General features: G+C 39.4%; 2 protein-coding genes across 2 annotated transcripts in view; both read left to right on the plus strand.

Annotated features, from left to right (window-relative positions):
- LOC109829173 (ABC transporter B family member 11-like) overlaps positions 1-3973 on the plus strand; it is a 13216-nt gene extending 9243 nt beyond the window's left edge. The window contains exons 7-9 of the mRNA XM_020396314.1: positions 2713-2941; positions 3037-3303; positions 3404-3973. Of these exons, the coding sequence (XP_020251903.1) occupies positions 2713-2941; positions 3037-3303; positions 3404-3691 (784 nt within the window). The 3' untranslated portion in view covers positions 3692-3973. The remainder of the gene's footprint in view (positions 1-2712; positions 2942-3036; positions 3304-3403) is intronic.
- Positions 7796-11782, plus strand: LOC109840318 (lipid A export ATP-binding/permease protein MsbA-like). The gene is made up of 3 exons (XM_020408911.1): positions 7796-8146; positions 9441-10034; positions 11150-11782. The coding sequence occupies exons 1-3, from the start codon at positions 7796-7798 to the stop codon at positions 11780-11782; spliced, it is 1578 nt and encodes a 525-aa protein (XP_020264500.1).

Genomic DNA, 25443 nt, shown 5'->3' on the forward strand with positions numbered 1-25443 from the left:
TATATATATATATATATATATGTGTATATGTGTGTGTGTGCGCATATGTGTACATATGCACACACACACATAAACATATATACGTATATGTGTGTGTGTGTCTGTATAGATATATACATACATGTATGTATATATGTGTGTGTGTGTATGTATATATATGTAGGTAGACTCCCTGTAATATCATACATATACATACATATTATACACACACACACACACTCATATATATATATATATGAGTGTATATGTATGTATGTATGTATGTATGTATGTATGCATGTATATATATATACACACAACTCATATATGTATATATATGTGTATGTGTGTGTGTGTATATGTATATATATGTGTGTGTGTGTATGTATGTGTGTGTGTATACACACACACACACACACACACATATATCTGTATATATATGTGTATATATGTGTGTGTATATGTATATTTATATGTATATATATATATGTGTGTGTGTTTTGTTTGTATGTATACACACACACACATATATGTATATATATGTGTGTGTTTATGTATATGTATATGTGTGTGCATGTATGTATGTATATATATGTATGTATGAATGTATGTATATGTGTGTTTATGTATGTGTGTGTGTCAGTGTGTGTGTGTGTGTGTGTGTATATAGTGAGTGAAAGACTCAGTAGGTTATTCAAAGAAAATTATTTTTTCACCAACAGAATGATCAAATATAGAGGAGTACAAAATATACGAATATGAGAATTGAAATCTCAAGAGTGCCAATCAATCGACAAACATGCTCTATTTCTCGACAAACATGCTCTATTTCTAGGATTCTGAGTTGTTCCCATTCACGGGACTATATCACACGCATGCCTTCAATTATAATTCTGAGTTGTTCCCATTCATGGGACTACATCACACACATGTCTTCAATTATAAACCCACCAATGAAGTGCTACTTCACACAGGGTATTGGTTCTCTATCACGAGACTATATCTCATGCATGCCTTCAATTATAAACCCACCGGTGAAGTGTTACTTCACACGGGGCACTGGTCCACCGAAATAGAGCATAAAAAGAAAACAACAACTTTACTAGCATCAATTTCATGATCAACAAATAGTACAACTAAACATCAATTTCCATTTGAAAGGAAAGTATCCAATGACACCAATCGACAAGAACAGAATATCAATTGGGAGCATTTTACGCACAAGGTTGCATAAGAAAATCAAGCTAATGATAGAAAACAAGAAGTTGTTACCTACTATGTGTCTGAGCTAAATTCCTAATCTTCAACATCAAAGTCGGAGAATGAACACAGCTGTGTACAGAATTCTATGTACAGGATTTTGCCATATCAGTCAGTTCATATAACTGTTTTAGGATCTCACACAAAATTATATGGTTACAAATTATATATCAATGGATAGGTATTTCTATTGGCTTTCTAAGGCCTTAAACAGATCATGATACGAATTATGAAGAAGAAGTTGTGAACGTTTTACTATAGGTGGGTCTGAAATTCCTGTGTACAGAATTATAAATTCTAGTACTGATATTTCTATACTTTCAGATCCAAATCATATTACTTTCTTCTGAAGCTTTACTAACTGCATGAAAGTTACACAGATATCATCCTTTTCTCATGTTCGAGATAAATTTCTTAGACTTCATTAGTTTTTACATAGATGCGCTATGAAAATTAGTTATTATTCTACATCAATCTTTGATGTCAAACAAGTCCATCTCAAACCAATATCATATTATAGATCCAATCTTTGTCCTATTTCTTCCAAGATCATTTACTATCACATAAAAATAAGCCATTTTCAGTTTTACATCATTGAATTCAATTTCTATGTGGATTATTGTAAGGATAATGGTGACTAACGCGAACCAACTTTGGATCAGGTTACATACCTTAATATGAGTCCCTTTTCTTCCCAAAATTCCTTCTAACATTTAATAATGAATCTCCAACTAGCATAACTTTAATTTGCTGAAATTTGTACGGTACTTGATGATAAACTTTGAGATTTGCATGGAAGGGTACCCGGCCACTTGAAGGGTAAAGAAGGAGAGAGAAGGGTCGTGAAAGAGAATTAACGATTTTTCTTTTTAATTTTTCGAAATAGAACTAGTACTAGTAGATGGCGTTGAGGTGAAATTCCAAGTGTACGTGAATGACTGTTTTCTTGACACCTTAATGGGTAGTGTGTCATGCATAACATTTATCTTAATTAACCCTTAAGTAGAACATTTATTGAAAATTAATAGTACCAAATAATAACAAAATATTCCACTATGATGGTTACTCATCCATTTAACATCCGCCTTATCTGGCTGAGTTTCTAACTTTGTACCTAATTTTTCTAACGGTTTCTTTCCATAGCACCCCAACTTTCTGTATTTCTCCCAATAATGACATGTCATATCTAGACTCCCAAGATTTGCAATCAACTAGATACAATTGAACCATATTACTCCATCATATTATATTTTAATAATGTTTTTGACTATTAATGAAACTTTATAAATAAATAAGCTAGTAAATATTTCCGGGGTATTACAAGAAGACTCCAAATTATGTGTAAATTTCATTATATACATTTAAAGGTGTTTTGAAAAAGATGTACGATGCCGATCATAAATTTGAAGAGCCGATTAGTCTAGATCACGATAAGGTTTCAGCTCAGTTGAATAAAAATTTGTTTTGATCCAGTGGAGCAATTGGGGCAAGGCTATCATCAGATGCTATAGCAGTGAAAAGCTTGGTAGGAGATTTGGTGTCATTATGGGTTCAAAACATAGCCACATTTACATCAGGGCTATTAATCGCCATGATTGCTAATTGGAAACTGTCACTTATAATCTTAGTACTGTTGCCTTTCGTGGGTTCACAAGGATTTATTCAGATGATGTCAATGAAGGGATTTAGTGGAGATGCAAAGGTAATGTATATTCTTTATACCATCTTTTGTCCTCTCAGCAACCTATAAACATATATCTGGACCAAATGTTAAATTTTGTGAAAGTTTGGCTGCAGGTGATGTATGAAGAGGCGAGCCAGGTGGCCAGTGATGCAGTTAGTAGCATTCGCACAGTTGCTTCTTTTTGTGCAGAGCAGAAAGTTATTGCTGCTTACACAAAGAAATGTGAAGGCCCAATGAACCATGGAGTTCGACAAGGACTAATAAATGGTGGATGTTTTGGTTTATCAAATTGTTGTCTCTTCTGTGCATATGCTCTATGTTTCTATGTTGGAGCTCATTTCATACATAATGGTTCTGCAACTTTTGGTGATGTTTTTAAGGTTGGCGACACTGTACCCAACTTTTCGAATTTCCTTTCCTTGATGCTAATCATGTCTCACAATCTTTTTATGTTTTCTTTTTTATCTTTCGCATTGACAGGTATTCTATGCTTTAACCATGGCAGCGATTGGAATTTCACAGTCAAGTGCATTCGGTCCAGACATCAATAAAGCTATGGACTCAACTGCTTCAATTTTTGCACTTATCGATCGTAAATCTAAGATTGATTCAAGCATTGATGAGGGAACAGTGTTCGCGCATGTGAGAGGAGAAATTGAATTCAAGCATGTCAGCTTCAAATATCCAAGCCGTCCTACCGTGCAGATTTTCAGGGACTTGATCTTGAGCATTCCATCTGGCAAGGTACACTTGTGTCGTTCCCCATGATAATGCACTCGATTAGTTGATTGAAATTAACTGATTCCTTCGGAAAAAATCTATTCACACCAAAATAAACAAAGTTCTCACAATTTCTTTTAGTCCAGAGATCGTTTATATTGTCTCTAATCTACTAAATAGAGTGTAAATCTCTTATTGAGGATATTACAATTGTATGTCACGTTGGTCTCATCAGTCTACCCTTACTTGTAAGAAGAGACTAGCTTTTTATTTTGTTACTAAATAACCATAAAAAACTGGTCTACCTTGGAAAATTCATCTGGCATGCTAGAGGAATGCAAGTGTGATTAAGTTTCTTCTTATATTGTCTTAACAAGGAAAGTCGAACATTATAATTTTTATCACGCCCTTATTTGCAAATTACATTGTTAAAATCATACCAGATAGAGAAGAAACTGTTGATATTGGCTTGAATTTGTCCAAATGACCGGGGCCTATTTTGTTTTTTGAAAGGGGAGGGAGGTCGCTGTCAAGTCAACCTCACTTCTCTTTTCAAAGATCTTTCAACAATTGCGGCTGATGCCGAAGAAATTTTGTGAAAGGGAGGTCGTTGTCATTGATGTCACTTTGGGTAAAGAGAGGTAATATCAAGGTGGCCCCCTGTTGGATTTATGTGAGATCTCATTCTCTCTTAAACTCTCTGTGCGTTTCAGAACCGAAGTGTGAGAGCTACACAAAAATCAGAGTCCTCTCAAAATTTTGTATGTGGGTTGTATTGAGAAATTGAATATAGTGAAACTCCTCTCTTGCCGTGGACGTAGATCAATTTGATCGAACCACGCATTGTGTGTTTGTGATTGTCTCTCTATTTTTCTGGTTTTGTGTTTAATTATCACAACAAACTGGTATCAGAGCTTCTCCGTTCTAGGACAGCTTTCAATCCTCCACAATGGCTTCTGTGAAGTTCTCGGTGTCGATCTTCGATGGCCAGAACAATTTTGGCCTATGGAGGATAAAGATGAAGGCTTTGTTGCGACGTGACGGCACAGTTAAAACTATCGATGGGAAATATCCATAAGATATGACTAGTGCCGAGATCGAAGAGATGGACGAAAAGGCTCACAGCGCCTTGCAATTGTCACTACCCGACAATGTGCTTCATGAAGTTGCCGATGAGGAAACGGCAGCTGGGTTGTGATCAAAGCTCGAAAGTCTCTACTTGAAGAAATCTCTTACTACGAGATTATACCTGAAGCAGCGGCTATACACATTAAAGATGAAGGAAAGTACACCCATTTAGGAACACCTTGATGAATTTAATAAAATTATCATGGATATGAAAAACCTGGATCTAAAGCATGATGATAAAGACTAGGCTCGCATTGTGTTGTGTTCCTTGCCTCTCTTATGAAAACTTTGTTAACTCTATGTTGTATGGAAGAGAATCCATAAGTCTTGAGGATGTGAAGGCCTCTTTGAATTCTGCTGAGTTAAGAACAAAGTTGAATGAGAGAGGTACCGATAGGCAGGTTGATGGTCTGCTAGGCAGAGGTAGAACGAAGACCAGAGAGTGATAAAGGGCAATCCAGAAATCGTTCAAAGTTCAGATTAGCCCAAAACAAGAAACATGTGGAGTGTTTCTACTGTCACAAGAAAGGGCATTACAAGTCAGAATGCTATGTTTCTACTGTCACAAGAAAGGGCATTACAAGTCAGAATGCTATGCTCTAAAGAAGAAAGACAACCAGCGTGGTGAAACCTCAGATTCAGCTAATACGGTAAAGGCTGATACTATCGTTGTTACTGAGACGGTTCTTGCAGTTTGTCCCTTAATGGATGTTTCGATAGAGAATGGATCTTGGATATGGGTGCGTCTTATCATATGTGTCCAAATAAAGATTGGTTCATTACTTATAGATCTATAAGTGGTGGATCAGTTTTGATGGGCAACAATACAGTTTGCAAGACAGTTAGTATTGGTACAGTTCGTATCCGGTATCACGATGGGATAGTGAGACCTTTATCAGATGTGAGACACATCCCGGACTTAAAGAAAAATCTGATTTCTTTGAGTTCTTTGGATTCTATTGGGTGTTCTTACACTGGTGAGTGGAGCTCTTAGAGTTACTAAGGGTTCATTGGTTGTGATGAAAGGTTGTAAGGTGAACAGTCTTTATGTTCTCCAAGGCAGTACGGTGACAGCTCTGCAGGTGTGTCCTCTGATGCTGATAGGGACACTACTCAGTTGTGACACATGCGCTTAGGCTACATGAGTGAGAATGGGATGACTATTTTGAGTAAACGTGGTTTACTCTATGGTGATCATACATCATCATCGGATTTCTGTGAGCATTGTGTGTTTGGGAAGCAAACTCGGGTCAGCTTCTCGGTTGGCTCACATACGACGAAGGGCACTCTCGACTACATCCATTCAGATTTGTGGGGACCTGCTCAGGTTCCATCCAAAGGTGGTGCTCTTTATTTTCTGACGTTTATTGATGATTTTTTCAGGAAAGTTTGGGTTTACTTTCTTAGGCGCAAAAACGAGGTGTTCGAAACTTTCAATAAGTGAAAAGTACTTGTTGAAAATCAAATTGAAAAGAAGATTAAACGTCTCCGAACAGATAATGGCCTAGAGTTCTGGAGTGGTGAGTTCAATCAGTTCTACTCAAATTTTGGGATCGTACGACATCGCACGGTCAGACACACTCCTCACCAAAACGGGGTGGCAGAACGCATGAATAGAACGTTGACAGAGAGAGCTAAGTGTATGCTCTCAAACTCTGGGTTGGATAAAAACTTTTGGGCTGAAGCTGTTAACACAACTTGTTACTTGGTGAACCGGTCTCCTTCTACCGTCATTGAACACAAGACTCCAAATGGGATATGGTCAGGTAAACCAAATGACTATTCAAATTTAAAGGTATTTGGATGTCTCGCTTACTATCATGTTAGAGAGGATAAGCTTGAGCCTAGAGCTAAGAAATGCATATTTATTGGTTATGCTGATGACGTTAAAGGCTATCGTTTGTGGAGTCTTGAATCTGATTCTTCTAAATTCATTATTAGTAGAGATGTTACTTTTAATGAAAGATATATGCTTGATCATGGAAAGGTTTTTGTTGAGTCTACAGAAAATGTAGAGAAGACCATGGACAAGGTGAAGCTTCAGGTAGAGCTCGAGAGAGAGACTTCTCAAAAGTCGGCTATAAAAATTGCTCCTACAGTTGTAGAAGAGAAACATGATTCAGGCTCAGATGATGATGATGCTGAGACTGAAGAACCTTATTCCATAGCCACTGGCAGAGAGAGGAGACAGATCAGACCTCCTCAAGGATTTGCACATGCTGAATTAGTGGCGTATGTTCTCACGACAGCTGAAAAGATGTGTATTCAAGAGCCATCAAACTTTACTGAAGCTGTCTCATGTGGAGAATCTGGACGTTGGGCTACGACTATGACAAAAGAACTCGAGTCACTTTATAAGAATTAGACTTGGGATTTGGTGAAATTATCTAAGGGTAAAAGGATAATTGGATGTAAGTGGATTTTCAAGAAGAAAGAAGGGATCCCAGGGATTGAAGATGCTAGATTCAAAGCACGGTTGGTAGCTAAGGGTTATAGACAAAAGAAGGGAATTGGCTATGATGAAGTGCTTTCTCCGGTTGTGAAGCATACGTCCATCCGTGTATTGCTTGTCATGGTTGCTCTATTTGATCTGAAGCTTGAGCAGCTTGATGTGAAGACTACTTTTTTACATGACGAACTTGAGGAGACTCTACATGTCTTAGCCAGAGGGATACTTCGTAGAAGGTAAAGAAGATCAAGTTTGCAGATTGAAGAAATCTTTGTATGGCCTAGCCAGAGGGATACTTCGTAGAAGGTAAAGAAGATCAAGTTTGCAGATTGAAGAAATCTTTGTATGGCCTGAAGCAATCTCCCAGACAAGATCAAGTTTGCAGATTGAAGAAATCTTTGTATGGCCTGAAGCAATCTCCCAGACAGTGGTACAAGATGTTTGATAATTTTATGCTTAGTCATGGGTAGTCAAGAAGTATTTATGATAGTTGTGTGTACTACATGTATCTAGGAGATTATTCTTTTATTTATCTTCTGTTATATGTCGATGACATGCTTATTGTTGCTAAGAACATGTCGCAGATTCTTATTTTGAGGAAACAACTCAGTGATGAGTTTGAGATGAAAGATCTTGGTGCAGCAAAGAAGATCTTAGGTATGAAGATCAGGAGGGACAGGAAAACTGGAACATTATATCTCTCACAAAAGAGTTATATTGAAAAGGTACTTGAACGTTTTGATATGAAGAGGGCCAAGCCCGTTACGACTCCTTTGGCTCCTTACTTTAGGCTCTCGGCTTCAGATTCACCTACAAGTGAGAACAAGAAGAAGGAGATGACCCGAATTCCATACTCTAATGCAGTAAGTAGCATTATGTATGCTATGATTTGCACTCGTCCAGAAATTGCCCAGGCAGTCAGTGTAGTGAGCAGATATATGACTCAACCAGGGAAGGCACACTGAGAAACAGTGAAGTGGATCCTTCGGTATCTCAGGGGTATCTCAGATTTGGGTTTAGTTTTTGATAGCAGTACTTTGGGAACCTCAATTGTAGGTTTTATGGATTCTGACTATACAGGTGATCTCGATAAAAGAAGATCTTTGAATAGTTATTTGTTTACTCTTTCTGGCTTAGCTATTAGTTAGAGATCAATTCTACAGTCGACAGTTGCTTTGTCTACTACAGAGGCAGTTTGTCTACTACAGAGGCATAATACATGGTAGCAGCAGAAGCGGTAAAAGAGGCCATTTGGTTGAGAAATCTCGTAAGGGAGCTTGGACTTTAGCAGGAGGATAGTTCAGTTGTATTTTGCGACAATCAGAACGCAATACATCTAAGCAAAAACTCAGCACATCATGAGAGGACAAAGCATATTGATGTCAGATATCATTTTATTCGTGAGGCAACTGCTGAAAGAAACATCACGATGAAGAAGATTGGTACTGCAAACAATCCAGCTGATATGTTGACCAAACCGATCCCAGTCTTCAAGTTCAAGCACTGCTTGAATTTGGGAGGCATTCGCACTTGTTAGATGGCCCCGTTTGGAGCATTGTTTGCAAGAGGGGGTCGAGTTTCACTTGTTCTATTATGAAGTGAACTCTCACGTTAGCTGTGTTCATGATGAATATTCAATTTCTTGATGTTTGAAAATTCAATCCAAGGTGAAGATTGTTGATATTGGCTTGAATTTGTCCAAATGACCAGGGCCTATTTTGTTTTTTGAAAGGGGAGGGAGGTCGCTGTCAAGTCACCCTCACTTCTCTTCTCAAAGATCTTTCAACAATTGCGGCTGATGCCGAAGAAATTTTGTAAAAGGGAGGTCGTTGTCATTGATGTCACTTCGGGTAAAGAGAGGTAATATTAAGGTGTCCCCCTGTTGGATTTATGTAAGATCTCATTCTCTCTTAAACTCTCTGTGCGTTTCAGAACCGAAGTGTGAGAGCTACACAAAAACCAGATTCCTCTCAAAATTTTGTATGTGGGTTGCATTGAGAAATTGAATATAGTAAAACTCCTCTCTTGCCGTGGACGTAGATCAATTTGATCGAACCACGTAAACATTGTGTGTTTGTGATTGTCTCTCTATTTTTCTGGTTTTGTATTTAATTATCACAACAGAAACTTTGTAATTTATGCACATCATTTACGTGCTCAGAAAATTCTGATCTGTTACATCTCTGACAGTTTATATTTGAACTTTTTTTTCTTGAACAGACTGTTGCGCTCGTTGGAGAAAGTGGAAGTGGAAAATCAACAGTTATCAGCCTCCTCGAGAGATTCTACGACCCCGACTCTGGCACAATACTATTAGACGGTACAGAAATAAACAAGCTCAACCTGGATTGGCTCAGACAACAAATGGGTCTCGTGAGCCAAGAACCAGTACTATTTGGAGGAACCATAAGATCCAACATCGCCTATGGAAAAAAAGGCGAAGTCACAGAAGATGAAATAACCGCTGCTGCTGAAGCAGCAAATGCCCACCGTTTCATATCAAGCCTCCCTCATGGCTACGATACAAATGTTGGAGAAAGAGGAGTTCAGCTCTCAGGAGGGCAAAAACAAAGAATAGCTATAGCCAGAGCAATCATTAAAAATCCGAGAATACTTCTTCTTGATGAGGCTACTAGTGCTTTGGATGCTGAGTCTGAGAGAGTAGTGCAAGAAGCTCTTGATAGAGTGATGAAGGGGAGGACTGCCGTTGTTGTTGCTCACCGGCTGTCGACTATTCAGGGAGCGGATATTATCGCTGTGGTCAAGAATGGGGTTATTGCAGAGCAAGGGAGGCATGAGGAGCTCATGCAGCTGGTTGATGGAGCTTACGCTTCTCTTGTTGCTTTGCATTCAAGCCCAAGTTCGTAGGATAGTACTGGGTTTTGTTTTGTTTGTTTGATGTAGTTTGTGGCTTTGTTTTCATTCTTGTGAATACAGAGGCTCAGAGAGAAAATTTATACTATAATTGAAGGGAAACTATATACCTGTGGCTAGTTTTTGTTGAATTATGCGGAATGTTAAACCTAACTGATGGGCATTATTGTTACTTGTTCTTTGATCTTCTTCGTTGCAACAAGCAATAATGAGATTTATAATAAATAAATAAATAATTCAGCATTGTGAGCAAGTCACCCATGCAGGGCACAAAAACATCCGTGGCAAGTGTATGTACATGTATTGATGTGTGCCTGTGTCCGTGTGTATGACTGTATTTCAATTTTTGAATACTATGGAAAAGATAACTATAATACAATTTCTTTATTATTTTTGTGGCTAAATACTCATATTGGTATTCTAATTCAACCCCATTTGACAACAAGGTATTTTAATTAGGAAATTCGGCGATAAGACATTTTAATTGAATAAAATTACCATTTAGGTCCTTTTTCTCGTCGGCGGCCACTTTTCCGGTGAGAACTCATCACGTACGTTGCACGTGGGGGCTTAATCCGTGTTTAAGATGCTGATGTGGCTCTGTTTTCTGACGTGGCAAGGAGAATAACCCTCTAAAAACCAATTCCCACCCAAAATAGGACATATTCTCCCTTTCGTTTTCAGAATTTGAGCGCGAGAGAGGGAGAAATAGAGAGTGAGCCATCATCGTTGAGGCAGTTGAAGGCGATAGATTGCAGAGATTTCAACTGATGGTGTTCCTCGGTGCATGCATTAGGTGATTTGCGGAGGACGACGACTTGGTACGGGTTGACAGGAATGCGAAGGTTTGATTCTCATTATACGTATGAAATCTTTTGGTGGCTTTGAAGAGGATAAGTTAATCACGTATTTAGTTTGAGTTAAATGTAAGATAAACCTAAAATGTACTTATATTTTGTTAGATTTGATAGAATTAGGGTTTTCAAAGTTGTGGTTTTTTCCAAATAATGGGTTGAATTTGATAGAATTATTATCATTTTTCGTAAATTATGCAGATGGCTACGCAAATTATGATTAAATATAGACATGGGGGGTCATTGGACTTCGGAAGTAATGTGGCATATATTGGTGGTTCAGTTGATGTTGAGTTTTGTGATGCAGAAGATATTTCATTAGAACAATTGAAGATTAGTGTTACAGAATATGGTTATAACAATGTCGGGATGTTGTATTATTCTATTCCTAGTGTAGGACTGGCTAGTGGAGGTTTAAAGCCTCTAAATTCAGATCAGGATCTTGCAGAAATGATTGAGCATGCATTGAGGCACAGAGTGATAGAAATCTATGCAAATCACGATGTTGACATGCCATTAGAAGTGATAGAAGGTCCTACTTCAGTTGCTACATCTCCTAAAAGAAATATTCCTATGGTTAGGAGAAAGAAGTTAACACCCAAAAAAAGAGTAGATGTAAAAGAGGGCCAAGTGAGTGTTTCAAACCCTACTATTGAACCACTGTCAATTCCCTCCAAATCACCACTGCCCAGTCCCTCCAATTCACCCCCTCACAAATCTGCACAAACATCTTCTAGTGATGATGATGATGACTCAGTGGAGGATAAAAATTTCAGGGTTGATCCCACAGAGCCATTGCATGATGATGATGGTGAAGATAAGGAATTATTTTGATGAGTTTAGTGCAAAGAATAGATCAAGAAAGGGAAAGCAAATAATGAAAACAAATAAGAATGTAGATGAGAATGATGGTGGAGATATAGACTCAGCAGAATCTGAAGATATTGAGAGTCATAAGAGCCCAGTAGGAAGTGATGATGATGAGTTGTTTGAAATAAGGCAAAAAAATAAGAAAATTTTAGAGGAGGAGAAGGGTAGAATAGCATTTAATACTGGGGCAAGATTGGTAGATGATGTAGATGGTCCCCCTCCTACAGTTAATGAAGCACAACCTGAACCACAACCACAACAAGCTAATGAAGTCAACACCAGTTCCACCCATATTCATGATACAGATGCTGGTAATAACCCATCACATATTGCAGAATCGCATATGTCACATATTGTGGGATTGAATGTAGTAGGTCCAAACTCTAGAGGCACAATTCCTAAAACTCAAAACTGGCCTAGTTTTTGGACAAATTATGAATGAGGCTATCAGAGTGATCAAAGAAGCAGTAATGATGAGGGACCATTATTTGACAGTGATCATGAAGCACCCGAGATCAATATGAAAAAGAAAAAAAAGAAAGAGTGAACTACAAGTATTTCAATGAGAGAGTGGATATGAAAGCTGTGCATTTTGAGCCAGGTATGCACTGCAATAATTACTTCATTGTGTTGTCTTAATTATACATCATTGTCAAAACTAATCATTTGTGTTTAATTTCTTTTTCAGGGTTAAAGTTTACTTCTAGGAGTGTGTTAAAGGAGGCTATTCTAAATTATTCTATTCAACAGCACTATGATCTAGTGTACATGAAGAATGACACTAAGAGGATTCACATGGGTTGTTCACTTTGCTTTTGGCAGATGACTGCTGGTCCAGATTGTCATGAGGCTGGTGTTTGGCAAATAAAATTTATTAATCATGATCATACTTGCTGCAGGACTTTTAAAAATAGATTAATAACTAATAACTGGATTGCACATGTTTATCTTGATAAAATTCTGAAGGATCCAAAGATGAAGCCAACTAACATTGTATCTGACATTTATGAGAATTTACAAATTAATGTCTCATTGAAAAAATGTAGGAGGGGGAAGGAGAAAGCTCTAAATGCAGTCCAAGGATTAATGCAAAGACAATATGGCTTGCTAAAACCTTACATGAAAGAACTAATGAGGTCAAATGTAGGTACTACTTGTGTTCTGAAGGTAGCTGAGAGAGAGGCAGGACAACCAAGAACATTTCTTAGATTTTACGTTTGTTTTGAGGCATTGAAGATGGGTTTCACTTTGGGGTGTAGAAGAATATTTGGTCTTGATGGTTGTTTTTTGAAACATGCTTGTGGAGGGCAATTACTTTGTGCAGTGGGGAGGGATGATAATAACCAAATGTGGCTCATAGCATGGGCAGTGGTTGAGGGGGAGACAAGGAACTCATGGCAATGGTTCCTAAGAATATTGACTGTGGATCTAAACATGAATGATGGTAATGGTTGGACAGTTGTGTCAGACCAACAAAAGGTTTGTGCAATGCTATCTTTATTTCAAATTTTTCTTTCATGAACTCATTGTGATTAACTCAAAGTTTGCTTTCATGATCTCAAATTTTCCTCCTACTTTGCATTTCAGGGATTGGTTCCTGCTATACATGAAGTGTGGCCAGCAGTTGAGCATAGGCAATGTGCTAGGCACATTTATTCTAATTGGAGGAAAATTCATAGTGGGAGGGTCCTGCAAAGTCAATTCTGGAAATGTGTTAAAGCCACCTCTATGCCAATTTTTCAAACTGAAGCTGCCAAGCTAAGGATAATTTCAGAGCAAGCTTATGAAGACTTCATGGCTAGAGACCCCAACACATTCTGTAAGTCTCATTTCAAATGCCACAGTAAATGTGATGTTGTAGACAACAACATGGCCGAAACATTCAACTCTTTTATATGACTTGCAAGATATAAACCTATAGTGTCCATGCTAGAGGATATTAGATTTTCTATAATGGATAGAATGCAAGAGAAAAAGAAACTGGTGAGTAAATTTGTGGGGGGAGTTGCACCTAGAATTCATAAGAAGTTGGAGGAAGCATATCAGGAGCAAGTTCATTGCCGTGCCCATTGGAATGGTGATGAGAATAAAACTGATTTTGAGATAATCCATAGAGGGCAAAGTCATGCAGTAGATTTGAAAAATATGACATGTACATGTAGGAATTGGGACTTGACAGGAATACCATGCACACATGCAATTGTTTGTGGAAAATTTGCAGTAAAAGAAACGGAAATGTACTTATCAGAGATGTATTCTCAAGAAAACTATTTGATTGCCTATGGAGGAATGTTAAATCCAGTACAAGGGAGTAATTATTGGGATACAGAGGGAGAGGGAATGGTGTTACCCCCAAATATTGTTAGAAGGCCAAAGGGGAGACCCAACTTCTCGTTGACGATCCGATGTCCTATTTCACTGGAACGTGGTCTTCTCCTCACGATTTGACGTTGTGGAGAACTCTGAACGAGTTTGAAACTCTATGAAAGAGTTGATTTAACCGAAAGTCGGTTATAAGCCAAGGATGAAGAAGATCTTGTTGCCGATCTCCAAAGCTCCAGAAATGCTCTAAGGATCCTGTTGACGAGCCAAGAAGTTCCAACCCATTGATTTACTTCTAGGAAAATCAATCTCAAGTTCTTGATGAAGGCACAAGTGGAAGGAAGAAAAGAGGAAGACCAAAGGGGAGCAAAACTAGACCTAACATTTCCATTGAAGAGCATAGTCAAACTAACACTCTTCCACCATCTCAAGTTTTCATAAATAAAAGATCAATGGCTAGAGGTAATGAACAATACATACTCATTGTGCACCAAGTTTTCATATAGATGCTTACTGATGCACTGAATTTGTTATGTATTCTCTAAGCTCAATCTCAAAATGCTAGAGGAAGGAGTGATATGCGACGGGGCCGAGGCAAAGGAAGAAATAATGCAGTCATTATGCCAGAGGGTTTTGGCCTATGGCATGGTGATCATGGTGAAGTAGCTTATAGAGACCCAAGTGCCTCTCAAGCAACAATCATACATGAATCAACTCCAATTTCAACCCAGGATGTACACCAAGAGGAGCATACACAGGCTTCATGTGCACATAATAGTGGGTTGTAATTATATGTAATTATAGTTTAGCTTTTGGTAATATATAGAATTGAGGTAGTTGAATGACTTTTTACTTGTTGCTGGTTATTGTAATCATGACAAACACATGACAGTCAAAGAGTGACTAATGTAGTTTGGCTTTTGGTTTGTATGTTGATTGTGCAATGTGATTATGAGCTTGTGAGTATGCTTTGTCACAGGAAAACTATATTGTACAGGTTCACTCACAAAGATAATACATGAATACAGGGTATACCATGACAATTTTTTCTCATAAACAGTGACAGATCTTCATGTCCTGATGCTTCTTCTCATTAAATTCATAAGTTCATACAATATGCTCTTAAACATTACATATCCATGTCCATAAACCAAAAAAAAATACACAATAAAAACGACTACAAACAAAAGTGATATCAAACTTCCTCTCTTCAACAACATCATCCTCCTCTTCTCCAATTGAAGCAAACCCTCTAATCTGAAACTCTCATCTCTCAATTTTGATATTTCTTCCAAAGAGCAAGCGTTCTCATCGTATAAAACCTGGAGCTGGTCTCTGAAATTGGCATTTTCAACATGGCAATCCTTCACTTCGGCCTCAACTCTTTGAATCTGCCTATCCCTGAGCTTCAATTCACTCCTCAAGTTAAGTATTTCATCTCGTAGAATAGGAAATAGAGTAGAAGACACATTACAGAGAGGTCTATCGAACCATTCCCACATTCCACAGCCACCATTAGGATTCTGACATTTATAAAACATTCTCCCAGGATTTTCATCTGTAAATGATGTATAATACCCACAATCCATTCTACACTTACAGATTTTCATGCCAACCGTCCTTGCTTCCTCGTTCCACCTTCTAATACCTGCCAAAGAATTCAAACCATGATTATTACTTACATGCGATCCCAATTTTCCACTCACCCTGCTTGCTTTAGATCGAGAGCTTGAATGAGAGCTTGAACTTGATGCCGATGACATAGCTTCTTCTCTTCCAATGGCCCGCTGTCATAAACCCTAATTCCCAATTTCCCCTAATTCGATCCCTCTTTTATTCTCCCTGCCACGTCAGAATAGAGAGCCACATCAGCATCTTAAACACATATTAATCCCCCACGTGCAACGCACGTGATGAGTTTTCGCCGGAAAAGTGGCCGCCGACGAGAAAAAGGACCTAAATGGTACTTTTATTCAATTAAAATGTCTTATCGCCGAATTTCCTAATTAAAATACCTTGTTGGGAAATGGGGTTGAATTAAAATACCAATATGGGTATTTAGCCAAAAAAAATCTAACATAACTCCCAAACGGTTTTAACCGTTTGGGCTAAAGATATCCCAAACGAATTAAACCGTTTGGGTTCTTTCTTTGGGATTTCGAAGGTAGCTTGGTTGAAGGGATTTGGCACGTAGGACCTGTGTGAAGGTATGCGCCATAATCCTGCTTCTGGACTGTGGGGGTGGCCCCTGCATTTTGAATTTGGAACACGGGTGTGACCTCGGCGTTCGGTTTTTGCATCGCGGGTCTGACCTCAACGTTTTGACTTAAGATATGGAAGTGGCTTCCGTGCATTTTTGACTAAGTCTTTGAGACTTGTCTTTGGCTCATCTGTTTTAAGTCTCGGCTCACATCCATTAAGCTGATGGTCCTGCAAACGTGCATAGGATTTTTGGCAAACCCTCAGCCATCAACGGATTTGATAAGCCTTTACCGACTACCGTTTGAGTCGGGCTAGCATGTGAATTATCTAGGTCCGTTCCACATGTAACGTTGTGCTAAGAGAATGAACTCTCTTAGTCTTGATGCTATGATTTTGAATACATAGACTTTGTCATTTTCACGGGAAAAGACTAACCGGCAACGCGTGTTAGGCATAGGCTTATCTCTAATTAGGGATCGAGATAAAGTCCCCCATGCGTGTAAAACATGGATTTTGGCGTTATTAATAACAACCTGCTACGATATTGAATACGTAGGCTTTCGACTACCGTTTGAGTCGGGCTAGCGCATGGATTATCTAAGTCCGTTCCATATGTAACGTTGTGCTAAGAGAATGAACCCTCTTAGACTTGATGCTATGATTTTGAATACATAGACTTTGTCATTTTCACGGGAAACGACTAACCGGCAACGCGTGTTAGGCGTAGGCTTATCTCTAATTAGGGATCGAGATAAAGTCCCCCATGCGTAAAGGCATGGATTTTTGGTGTCGTTTCTTCCTATGTGGCTTGAAACACCGAAAGAAAGTTGGAAGCGCCAGAGGTGTAATATTAACTTGGCATGAATTTTCACTTAGAGTGCAATTCAGAAATTTTCTTTATTATCACTAGGATAATTCCAGAAAATATTTAATCCGTTGGGGATTTTATAATGACAACTTGCTATTCTTGTTGAAAAAGGATTAACAAGTTCATTGGGGGTTTTGACTGTTAGAGGTGTGATGTTAACCTAACAGTATTTTATGGACCTATCGCTCTGTTGACGAGAGTCGATAAGTGGAAAGTGTTACGATCGGAGCAACTTTGAGGACCTATCGCTCTATTGACGAGAGTCGATAAGTTGATTTTGTCAGAGGTGTGATATTAACGTGACAAGAAGAATATTACGACCGGGGAAATTTTGAAGACCTATCGCTCTATTGGGGAGAGTCGATAAGTGGATTTTGTCAGAGGTGTGATATTAACGTGACAGGAAGAATATTGCGATCGGGGCAATTTTGAGGACCTATCGCTCTATTGGGGAGAGTCGATAAGTGGATTTTGTCAGAGGTATGATGTTAACGTGACAGGAAAGTGTTGCGATTGGAGCAACTTTGAGGACTTATCATCCTATTAAAGAGGATTGATAAGTTGATTTGTCAGAGGTTTGGTGTTAACATGACGGGAATTTGTTACGATCGGAGCAACTTTATGGACTTATCATCCTATTGAAGAAGATTGATAAGTGAATTTTGTCAGAGGTGTGATATTAACGTGACAGGAAGATGTGTTGCGATGAGAGCAACTTTGTGGACTTATCATCCTATTGACGAGGATTGATAAGTGAATTTGTCAGAGGTTTAGTGTTAACGTGACGGGAATTTGTTACGATCGGAGCAACTTTATGGACTTATCATCCTATTGACGAGGATTGATAAGTGGGTTTTTGTCAGAGGTGTGATATTAACGTGACAGGAGAATGTTGCGATCGGAGCAACTTTGAGGACTTATCATCCTATTGACGAGGATTGATAAGTGGATTTTATCAGAGGTTTAGTGTTAACGTGACAGGATTTGTGTTGCGATTGGAGCAACTTTGTGGACTTATCATCCTATTGACGAGGATTGATAAGTGGGTTTTGTCAGAGGTTTAGTGTTAACGTGAACAGGAATGTGTTGCGATTGGAGCAACTTTGTGGACTTATCATCCTATTAACGAGGATTGATAAGTGGGTTTTGTCAGAGGTTTAGTGTTAACGTGACAGAATGTGTTGCGATTGGGGCAACTTTGAGAACCTATCGCTCTATTGGAGAGAGTCGATAAGTGGATTTTTGTCAGAGGTGTAGTGTTAACGTGACAAGAATGTGTAGAAGTGTAATGTTATCTCGACGATGTGAAAGATTCGTTACTCTTAATCCAGTGGTTCCAAATAACCAACCCCCAAGTCTTGATTAAGACTTAGCAGGGGAATAAAAAGAGGTAGACAAGGCACATCACCTAGTGGGGCACTATCCATGAAGTCGGAATAGAGGCACCTCACCTGGTAGGCCATTATCTGATGAGTTTGACTATCAGAGATAACTGTTAACGTGATAGTTTTGGTGGACTCGCCATCCTACTTGAAGAGGATTGGTGGGAGAATTTGGAGGAAAATGACTATCAGAGGTGACGGTTAACGTGATAGTTTTTGGTGGACCCGTCATCCTACTTGAAGAGGATTGGTGGGGGAATTTGGAGGAACTAGACTATCAGAGGTAACTGTTAACGTGATAGTTTTGGTGGACCCGCCATCCTATTGAGGAGGATTGGTGGGGGAATTTGGAGGAAGGTAGACTATCAGAGGTGATCATTAACGTGATAGTTTTGGTGGATTTCATGGTTGACAGAGGTGTTCTATTGAACATGACAACTCAGAAAATTTATTACTTATAATCCAATGGACTACAAATAAACCAACCCCCAGTCTTGAACAAGTGCAGGGGGAAGGGTAGACGTGACACATTGCCTAGTGAGCCACTGTCTAACGAGTTTGACTATCAGAGGTAACTGTTAACGTGATAGTTGTTGGACCCACCATTCTACTGGAAAGGATTGGCTTCAATAGTCGTGGTATCTTCTTCTGACTGAGAAGATTGGGCTTGGTTCGATTGCTCAGGTGAAGGTTGGACCTGGTCCGATTGCTCAGGTTAATCCTGCCTACTTTGTTCTTCAGCTTTGATCCTGGCAATAATCTTTTGAGCCTGTTCGTCTTGAGAGATTAATTGTCTCCAAGAACGACATTCTGTAACTCCGATTTGGGCTAGGAGGTCGGTTTGCAAATTGTGCCGACAGGTCTCCACTAGGGTAGATTGTGTCATACCTGACGAACACCGGAGAGCCATGGTTCGGAACCTCTTGACGAAGGCTTTGACGGACTCCCTCTTCTTTTGCTTAGTGGCTAGAAGGGTTTGGATGGAGACTTCCGTATCCTCTTCAAAGAATCTTGACAGGAAGAGTCTCTCTAGATCTGTCCACTTTTGGATACATCCCACAGGTAGTTTTCTGAACGATAGATATGTTGGTTCGGTGATCCCGTGCCGTCAAAAGTTTGTAGCGTCGGGACTTCAAATTTTGAAGGATAAGGGGATGCATCCCATTCGGCAGGATAGGGTCTGACAACTCCCTCTTCTTGGAGCTCGCTTCTGTTGGCCATGGCATTGAGGCGGGCTTCCAATTCTTCCATTTTGGCAGACTGGAGATTATACTCGTTCTCAGTCTCTCTTCCTTCATCAGAGGAAGATTCCAGGTTGTGGGCTTCTTGGTCAGAAGCCGTGTCATCAACCATTTTTCCCTTCCCTTTGCCTGTGTGAGGTCGGGACGAAGACGTCTTTCCTCTCCGGGAGAGTTCTTGCCTAGGTGGTGAATCTGTCTTCTGAGATTTGGCCTTGTCTGTGACAATTTGAGTCAACAGGGCCATGAGTTCATTGATGGCCTCTTGCTGAGATTTGAGCATGGCCTCCTGCTCATCAAGTCTCTTCGCGAGATCTTCATGGCTTTCTGTCATATAGGCGGAGCTCTCATGTTCAACAAAAGAGCTTGATGATTGGGACTCTGCAATGGCTGAGTGTTCATCATCGGAATTGGTTTCTCTGGCTAACCTCCGATAGTTGACAGGGAGAATGGCTTCTGTTCGCGTCCGAGTGTGTCGGTAAACTCCTTCAAACTCGTTAGCGATTTCTCTGATAGTCGGTGAACGACTTGTCTCAGAGTTATCGGAACTAGGACCTGAGGCTTTCCCTCTGCCGATCACATTGATAGTGACCTCAGGATATTCGGTCTCTGGAGACTTCTTCCTGTGCGAACGTCGTCGTTGGTTAGACAAAGCAACGTCCGTTAATTGGTTGAACACCAACAGTTTGGACGCATATATTGACATCCCGAGAGGACCGTAGGAATCAGCCGTTCACATTGGAATAAACGAATGACTTGTTGTATTGGTCTTTCTCTCGATATGAACTCTCTCAAATCTGTTGTGAAGATTCGAGGAGAACTACTCACAGATCGTGAGGTTTGAATTGGAACCCCCAGTCCATGATTGGACAAGACTGGCTCTTGGTGAACATGGATCTGGTTGAGATACTTTGAATCCGTGGACTTCTTATATCCGCCCCTCAACCAATTGTTTGTGGAAAATTTGCAGTAAAAGAAACGAAGGAAAATTGATTTGTATTCCTTTAATCTCAGTTACAATTGGATTTCCTGATTACAAAAGAGAAGAGAATGATCTGGATTCTCTCCTTTGTTTAATTCTGGGTTCTTCACGGTGGCGATGAGATGCCTCCCTCGAATGCTCGCGTCGAGTTTGCTTCTCGTTGACGATCCGACGTCTTGTTTCACTGGAACATAGTCTTCTCCTCACGATTTGACGTTGTGGAGAACTCTGAACGAGTTTAAAACTCTATGAAAGAGTTGATTTAACCGAAAGTCGGTTATAAGCCAAGGATGAAGAAGATCTTGTTGCCGATCTCAAAAGCTCCAACCGAAGGATGAAGGATTCTCTTTTGGGGCGAATGGGATGTAACCGCCCCTTAAATCACTCCTGAGTGGAGTTATGATCCCCTTAGATCGTGGAGAACGGTTTTGAAACCGTACAGCTCGTGTTTGAACGAGTCAAACGCAGTTCCACATTCTGACGTGAATTCCGCATTCAAACGCAGTGTCTGGAAGCTTGAACGCATCGTCTGGAAGCTCGGACGCAGCAATTAGAAGCTGCGTTTGCAGCGTTGGAATCTACGTCTGAGCTGCGTTTGGCAGCGATTTGAACTGTGTTTGGCAGCGGATTGGAGCTGCGTTTGGCAGCGATTTGAGCTGCGTTTGGTAGCGATTTGAGCTGCGTTTGGCGGCGATTAGAGCTGCATTTGGCGGCGGTTTGAGCTGCGTTTGGCGGCAGTTTGAGCTGCGTTTGGCAGCGGTTTGAGCTGCGTTTGGCAGCGATTTGAGCTGCGTTGGCAGGATTTAAGAGCTGCGTTTGACAGCGAATAGAAGCTGCGTTGGCAGCTTTGGAGGCTGCGCTTGAGCTGCGTTCGTGGCTATAAACATGGTGCGTCTTGATGCTGGTTTGTGGGGAGGACTTCCACTTCTTGGTTTGAAGAGACCGTCGATTTGTAGTCTCTTTCTGTCAGAACGTTGCAAAGATCGTCGTTTTGTAATCTTTGCTTTAGCTCTTTGATATGTGAGAGTCGTCAGATTGTAACTCTCGATGTTGATTGTGAAGGCTGTTTTTTAGAGCTTTCATCAGTTGTTGCGAAGGTCGTCAGATTGTAACCTTCATCAGTCTGCGTGAAAGTCTTCAAATTGTAACCTTCTGGAAGTCGTCAGAGTGTAACTTTCATCATCGGTGTTTGATGAGGATCAGCTATCTGCAGTGATTTTTAGACAGCCTACAGCAATCAGTGCTATTTTACTTATGAGAAGGAAACCTGAAATGTACTTATCAGAGATGTATTCTCAAGAAAACTATTTGATTGCCTATGGAGGAATGTTGAATCCATTACAAGGGAGTAATTATTGGGATACAAAGGGAGAGGGAATGGTGTTTCCCCCAAATATTGTTAGCAGGCCAAAGGGGAGACCCAAAACTGCTAGGAGGAGAGACTCATCTGAAGGTTCCAAGCATCCTTCTAGGTCATCAAGGCAGGAGACCCAAAACTGCTAGGAGGAGAGACTCATCTGAAGGTTCCAAGCATCCTTCTAGGTCATCAAGGCAGGGATTAATACAAAAGTGTAGCAATTGTCACAGAACAGGGCATAGAAGACCCAGTTGTCCTGATGCAGCAACAAATCCTCCCAGGCCAACACATCAACAGGTATTGTAATGCCAATTATTTAGATATCTTTAATAATCTCATATGCAACACTATGATCTAATTTCTCCATTGATTTACTTCTAGGAAAATCAATCTCAAGTTCTTGATGAAGGCACAAGTGGAAGGAAGAAAAGAGGAAGACCAAAGGGGTCTCAAGTTCTTGATGAAGGCACAAGTGGAAGGAAGAAAAGAGGAAGACCAAAGGGGAGCAAAACCAGAACTAACATTTCCATTGAAGAGCATAGTCAAACTAACCCTCTTCCATCATCTCAAGTTTTCATAAATAAAAGATCAATGGCTAGAGATAATGAACAATACATACTGTTGTGCACCAAGTTTTCATATAGATTCTTACTGATGCACTGAATTTGTTATGTATTCTCTAAGCTCAATCTCAAAATGCTAGAGGAAGGAGTGATATACGACGGGGCCGAGGCAAAGGAAGAAATAATGCAGTCATTATGCCAGAGGGTTTTGGCCTATGGCATGGTGATCATGGTGAAATAGCTTATAGAGATCCAAGTGCCTCTCAAGCAACAATCATACAAGATTCAACTCCAATTTCAACCCAGGATGTACACCAAGAGGAGCATACACAGGCTTCATGTGCACATAATAATGGGTTGTAATTATATGTAATTATAGTTTAGCTTTTGGTAATATATAGACTTGAGGTAGTTGAATGACTTTTTACTTGTTGCTGGTTATTGTAATCATGACAAACACATGACAGTCAAAGAGTGACTAATGTAGTTTGGCTTTTGGTTTGTATGTTGATTGTGCAATGTGATTATGAGCTTCTGTGCAAGAACTTAATTCATGAATACAGGGCAATGTGATTATGAGCTTCTGTACATATAGAACTTAAGCTTGGAGTTACTGGTTTTTACGTTTGATTGTGCAATGTGATTATGAGCTTCTGTGCATGAACTCCCTTAAGCTTGTGAGTATGCTTTGTCACAGGAAAACTATATTTGACAGGTTCACTCACAAAGATAATACATGAATACAGGGTATACCATGACAAATTTTTCTCATAAACAGTGACAAATTTTTCATGTCCTGATGCTTCTTCTCATTAAATTCATAAGTTCATACAATATGCTCTTAAACATTACATATCCATGTCCATAAACCAAAAAAATACACAATAAAAACGACTACAAACAAAAGTGATATCAAACTTCCTCTCTTCAGCAACATCTTCCTCCTCTTCTCCAATTGAAGCAAACCTTCTAATCTGAAACTCTCATCTCTCAATTTTGATATTTCTTCCAAAGAGCAAGCGTTCTCATCGTATAAAACCTGGAGCTGGTCTCTGAAATTGGCATTTTCAACATGGCAATCCTTCACTTCGGCCTCAACTCTTTGAATCTGCCTATCCCTGAGCTTCAATTCACTCATCAAGTTAAGTATTTCATCTCGTAGAATAGGAAATAGAATAGAAGACACATTGCAGAGAGGTCTATCGAACCATTCCCACATTCCACAGTCACCATTAGGATTCTGACATTTATAAAACCTTCTCCCAGGATTTTTATTTGTAAATGATGTATAATACCCACAATCCATTCTACACTTACAGATTTTCATGCCAACCGTCCTTGCTTCCTCGTTCTACCTTCTAATACCTGCCAAAGAATTCAAACCATGATTATTACTTACATGCGATCCCAATTTTCCACTCACCCTGCTTGCTTTAGAACGAGAGCTTGAATGAGAGCTTGAACTTGATGCTGATGACATAGTTTCTTCTCTTCCAATGGCCCGATGTCATAAACCCTAATTCCCAAATTTCCCCAATTCGATCCCTCTTTTATTCTCCCTGCCACGTCAGAAAACAGAGCCACATCAGCATCTTAAACACTCCCTGCCACGTCAGAAAACAGAGCCACATCAGCATCTTAAACACAGATTAAGCCCTCACGTGCAACGCACGTGATGAGTTCTCGCCGGAAAAGTGGCCGCCGACGAGAAAAATGACCTAAATGGTAATTTTATTCAATTAAAATGTCTTATCGCCGAATTTTCTAATTAAAATACCTTGTTGTCAAATGGGGTTGAATTAAAATACCAATATGGGTATTTAGCCTTATTTTTGTACTACAACTAATATATATATGTGGGGTCCCATGGCAATTGTCAACAAAAAGTTTATAGTGTGGGTTTCACTATTTTTATCTTTCGGTTGAAGGAATTCTAGCTTTAACAATGACCGCTCTTTGATGGATTTAGATCCTCTCTACTACCAAAAAAAATAGTGGAGGGATCACTATATAATGACCACCATTAATTATCTAATAATGGGTGGCTGCGATTTTTTCTTTGAGTGCAAATTAGGAATAAGTGCAATACACGAATGAATGATGAGTGTTAAATTTAGATTGTACCACAACCGTCCACAAGATAATCAGTGTTTGAGATTAAAAGTAGTGGTCTCTCCACTATATTGTTTGTAGTGGAGATGATCCAAATTCATGATGAGGCGAAAACATTGGTGATCTTGAGAGGAGAAGGAAATGGATAGTTTAGAGATTCGCTATTTTCTTGTAAAATACATTGTATAAAATTTGAAATTCTACGATTTAGTTTTAAAGCTAAACGGCATTGATTTTGACTATTGAGTCTAAACAACCGTGTGGAAGAGGTAGCTCTAGCCATATGAACGTAACTTTTCGAAAAGTTAAAAAATAATTCACATATTTTATTATAGCTAATTCTCTCTTTGATTATTTTTTACAGACACAATCCCTCCTCCAGTAAACTTCAAGCCCCCTGGGATTACGATTTCACCCCACCAGCGGTGATACGGAGCTCTTTCCTACTTCATTAACCGCAACATGGATGAAGAGGTAGCTCTAGCCATGGTGAATTAATGAAGCGCGCTTGATTTTTTTTCAAAAATATATATATATATCTTTATTATTCATGTTTTATATGGAGCGTGGAGATGATGAAATGGGTTCTTTTGGTGCTA

The sequence above is a fragment of the Asparagus officinalis genome, chromosome 1 (assembly GCF_001876935.1).
Source record: "Asparagus officinalis chromosome 1, Aspof.V1, whole genome shotgun sequence".
NCBI classification, from domain to species: Eukaryota; Viridiplantae; Streptophyta; class Magnoliopsida; order Asparagales; family Asparagaceae; genus Asparagus; species Asparagus officinalis.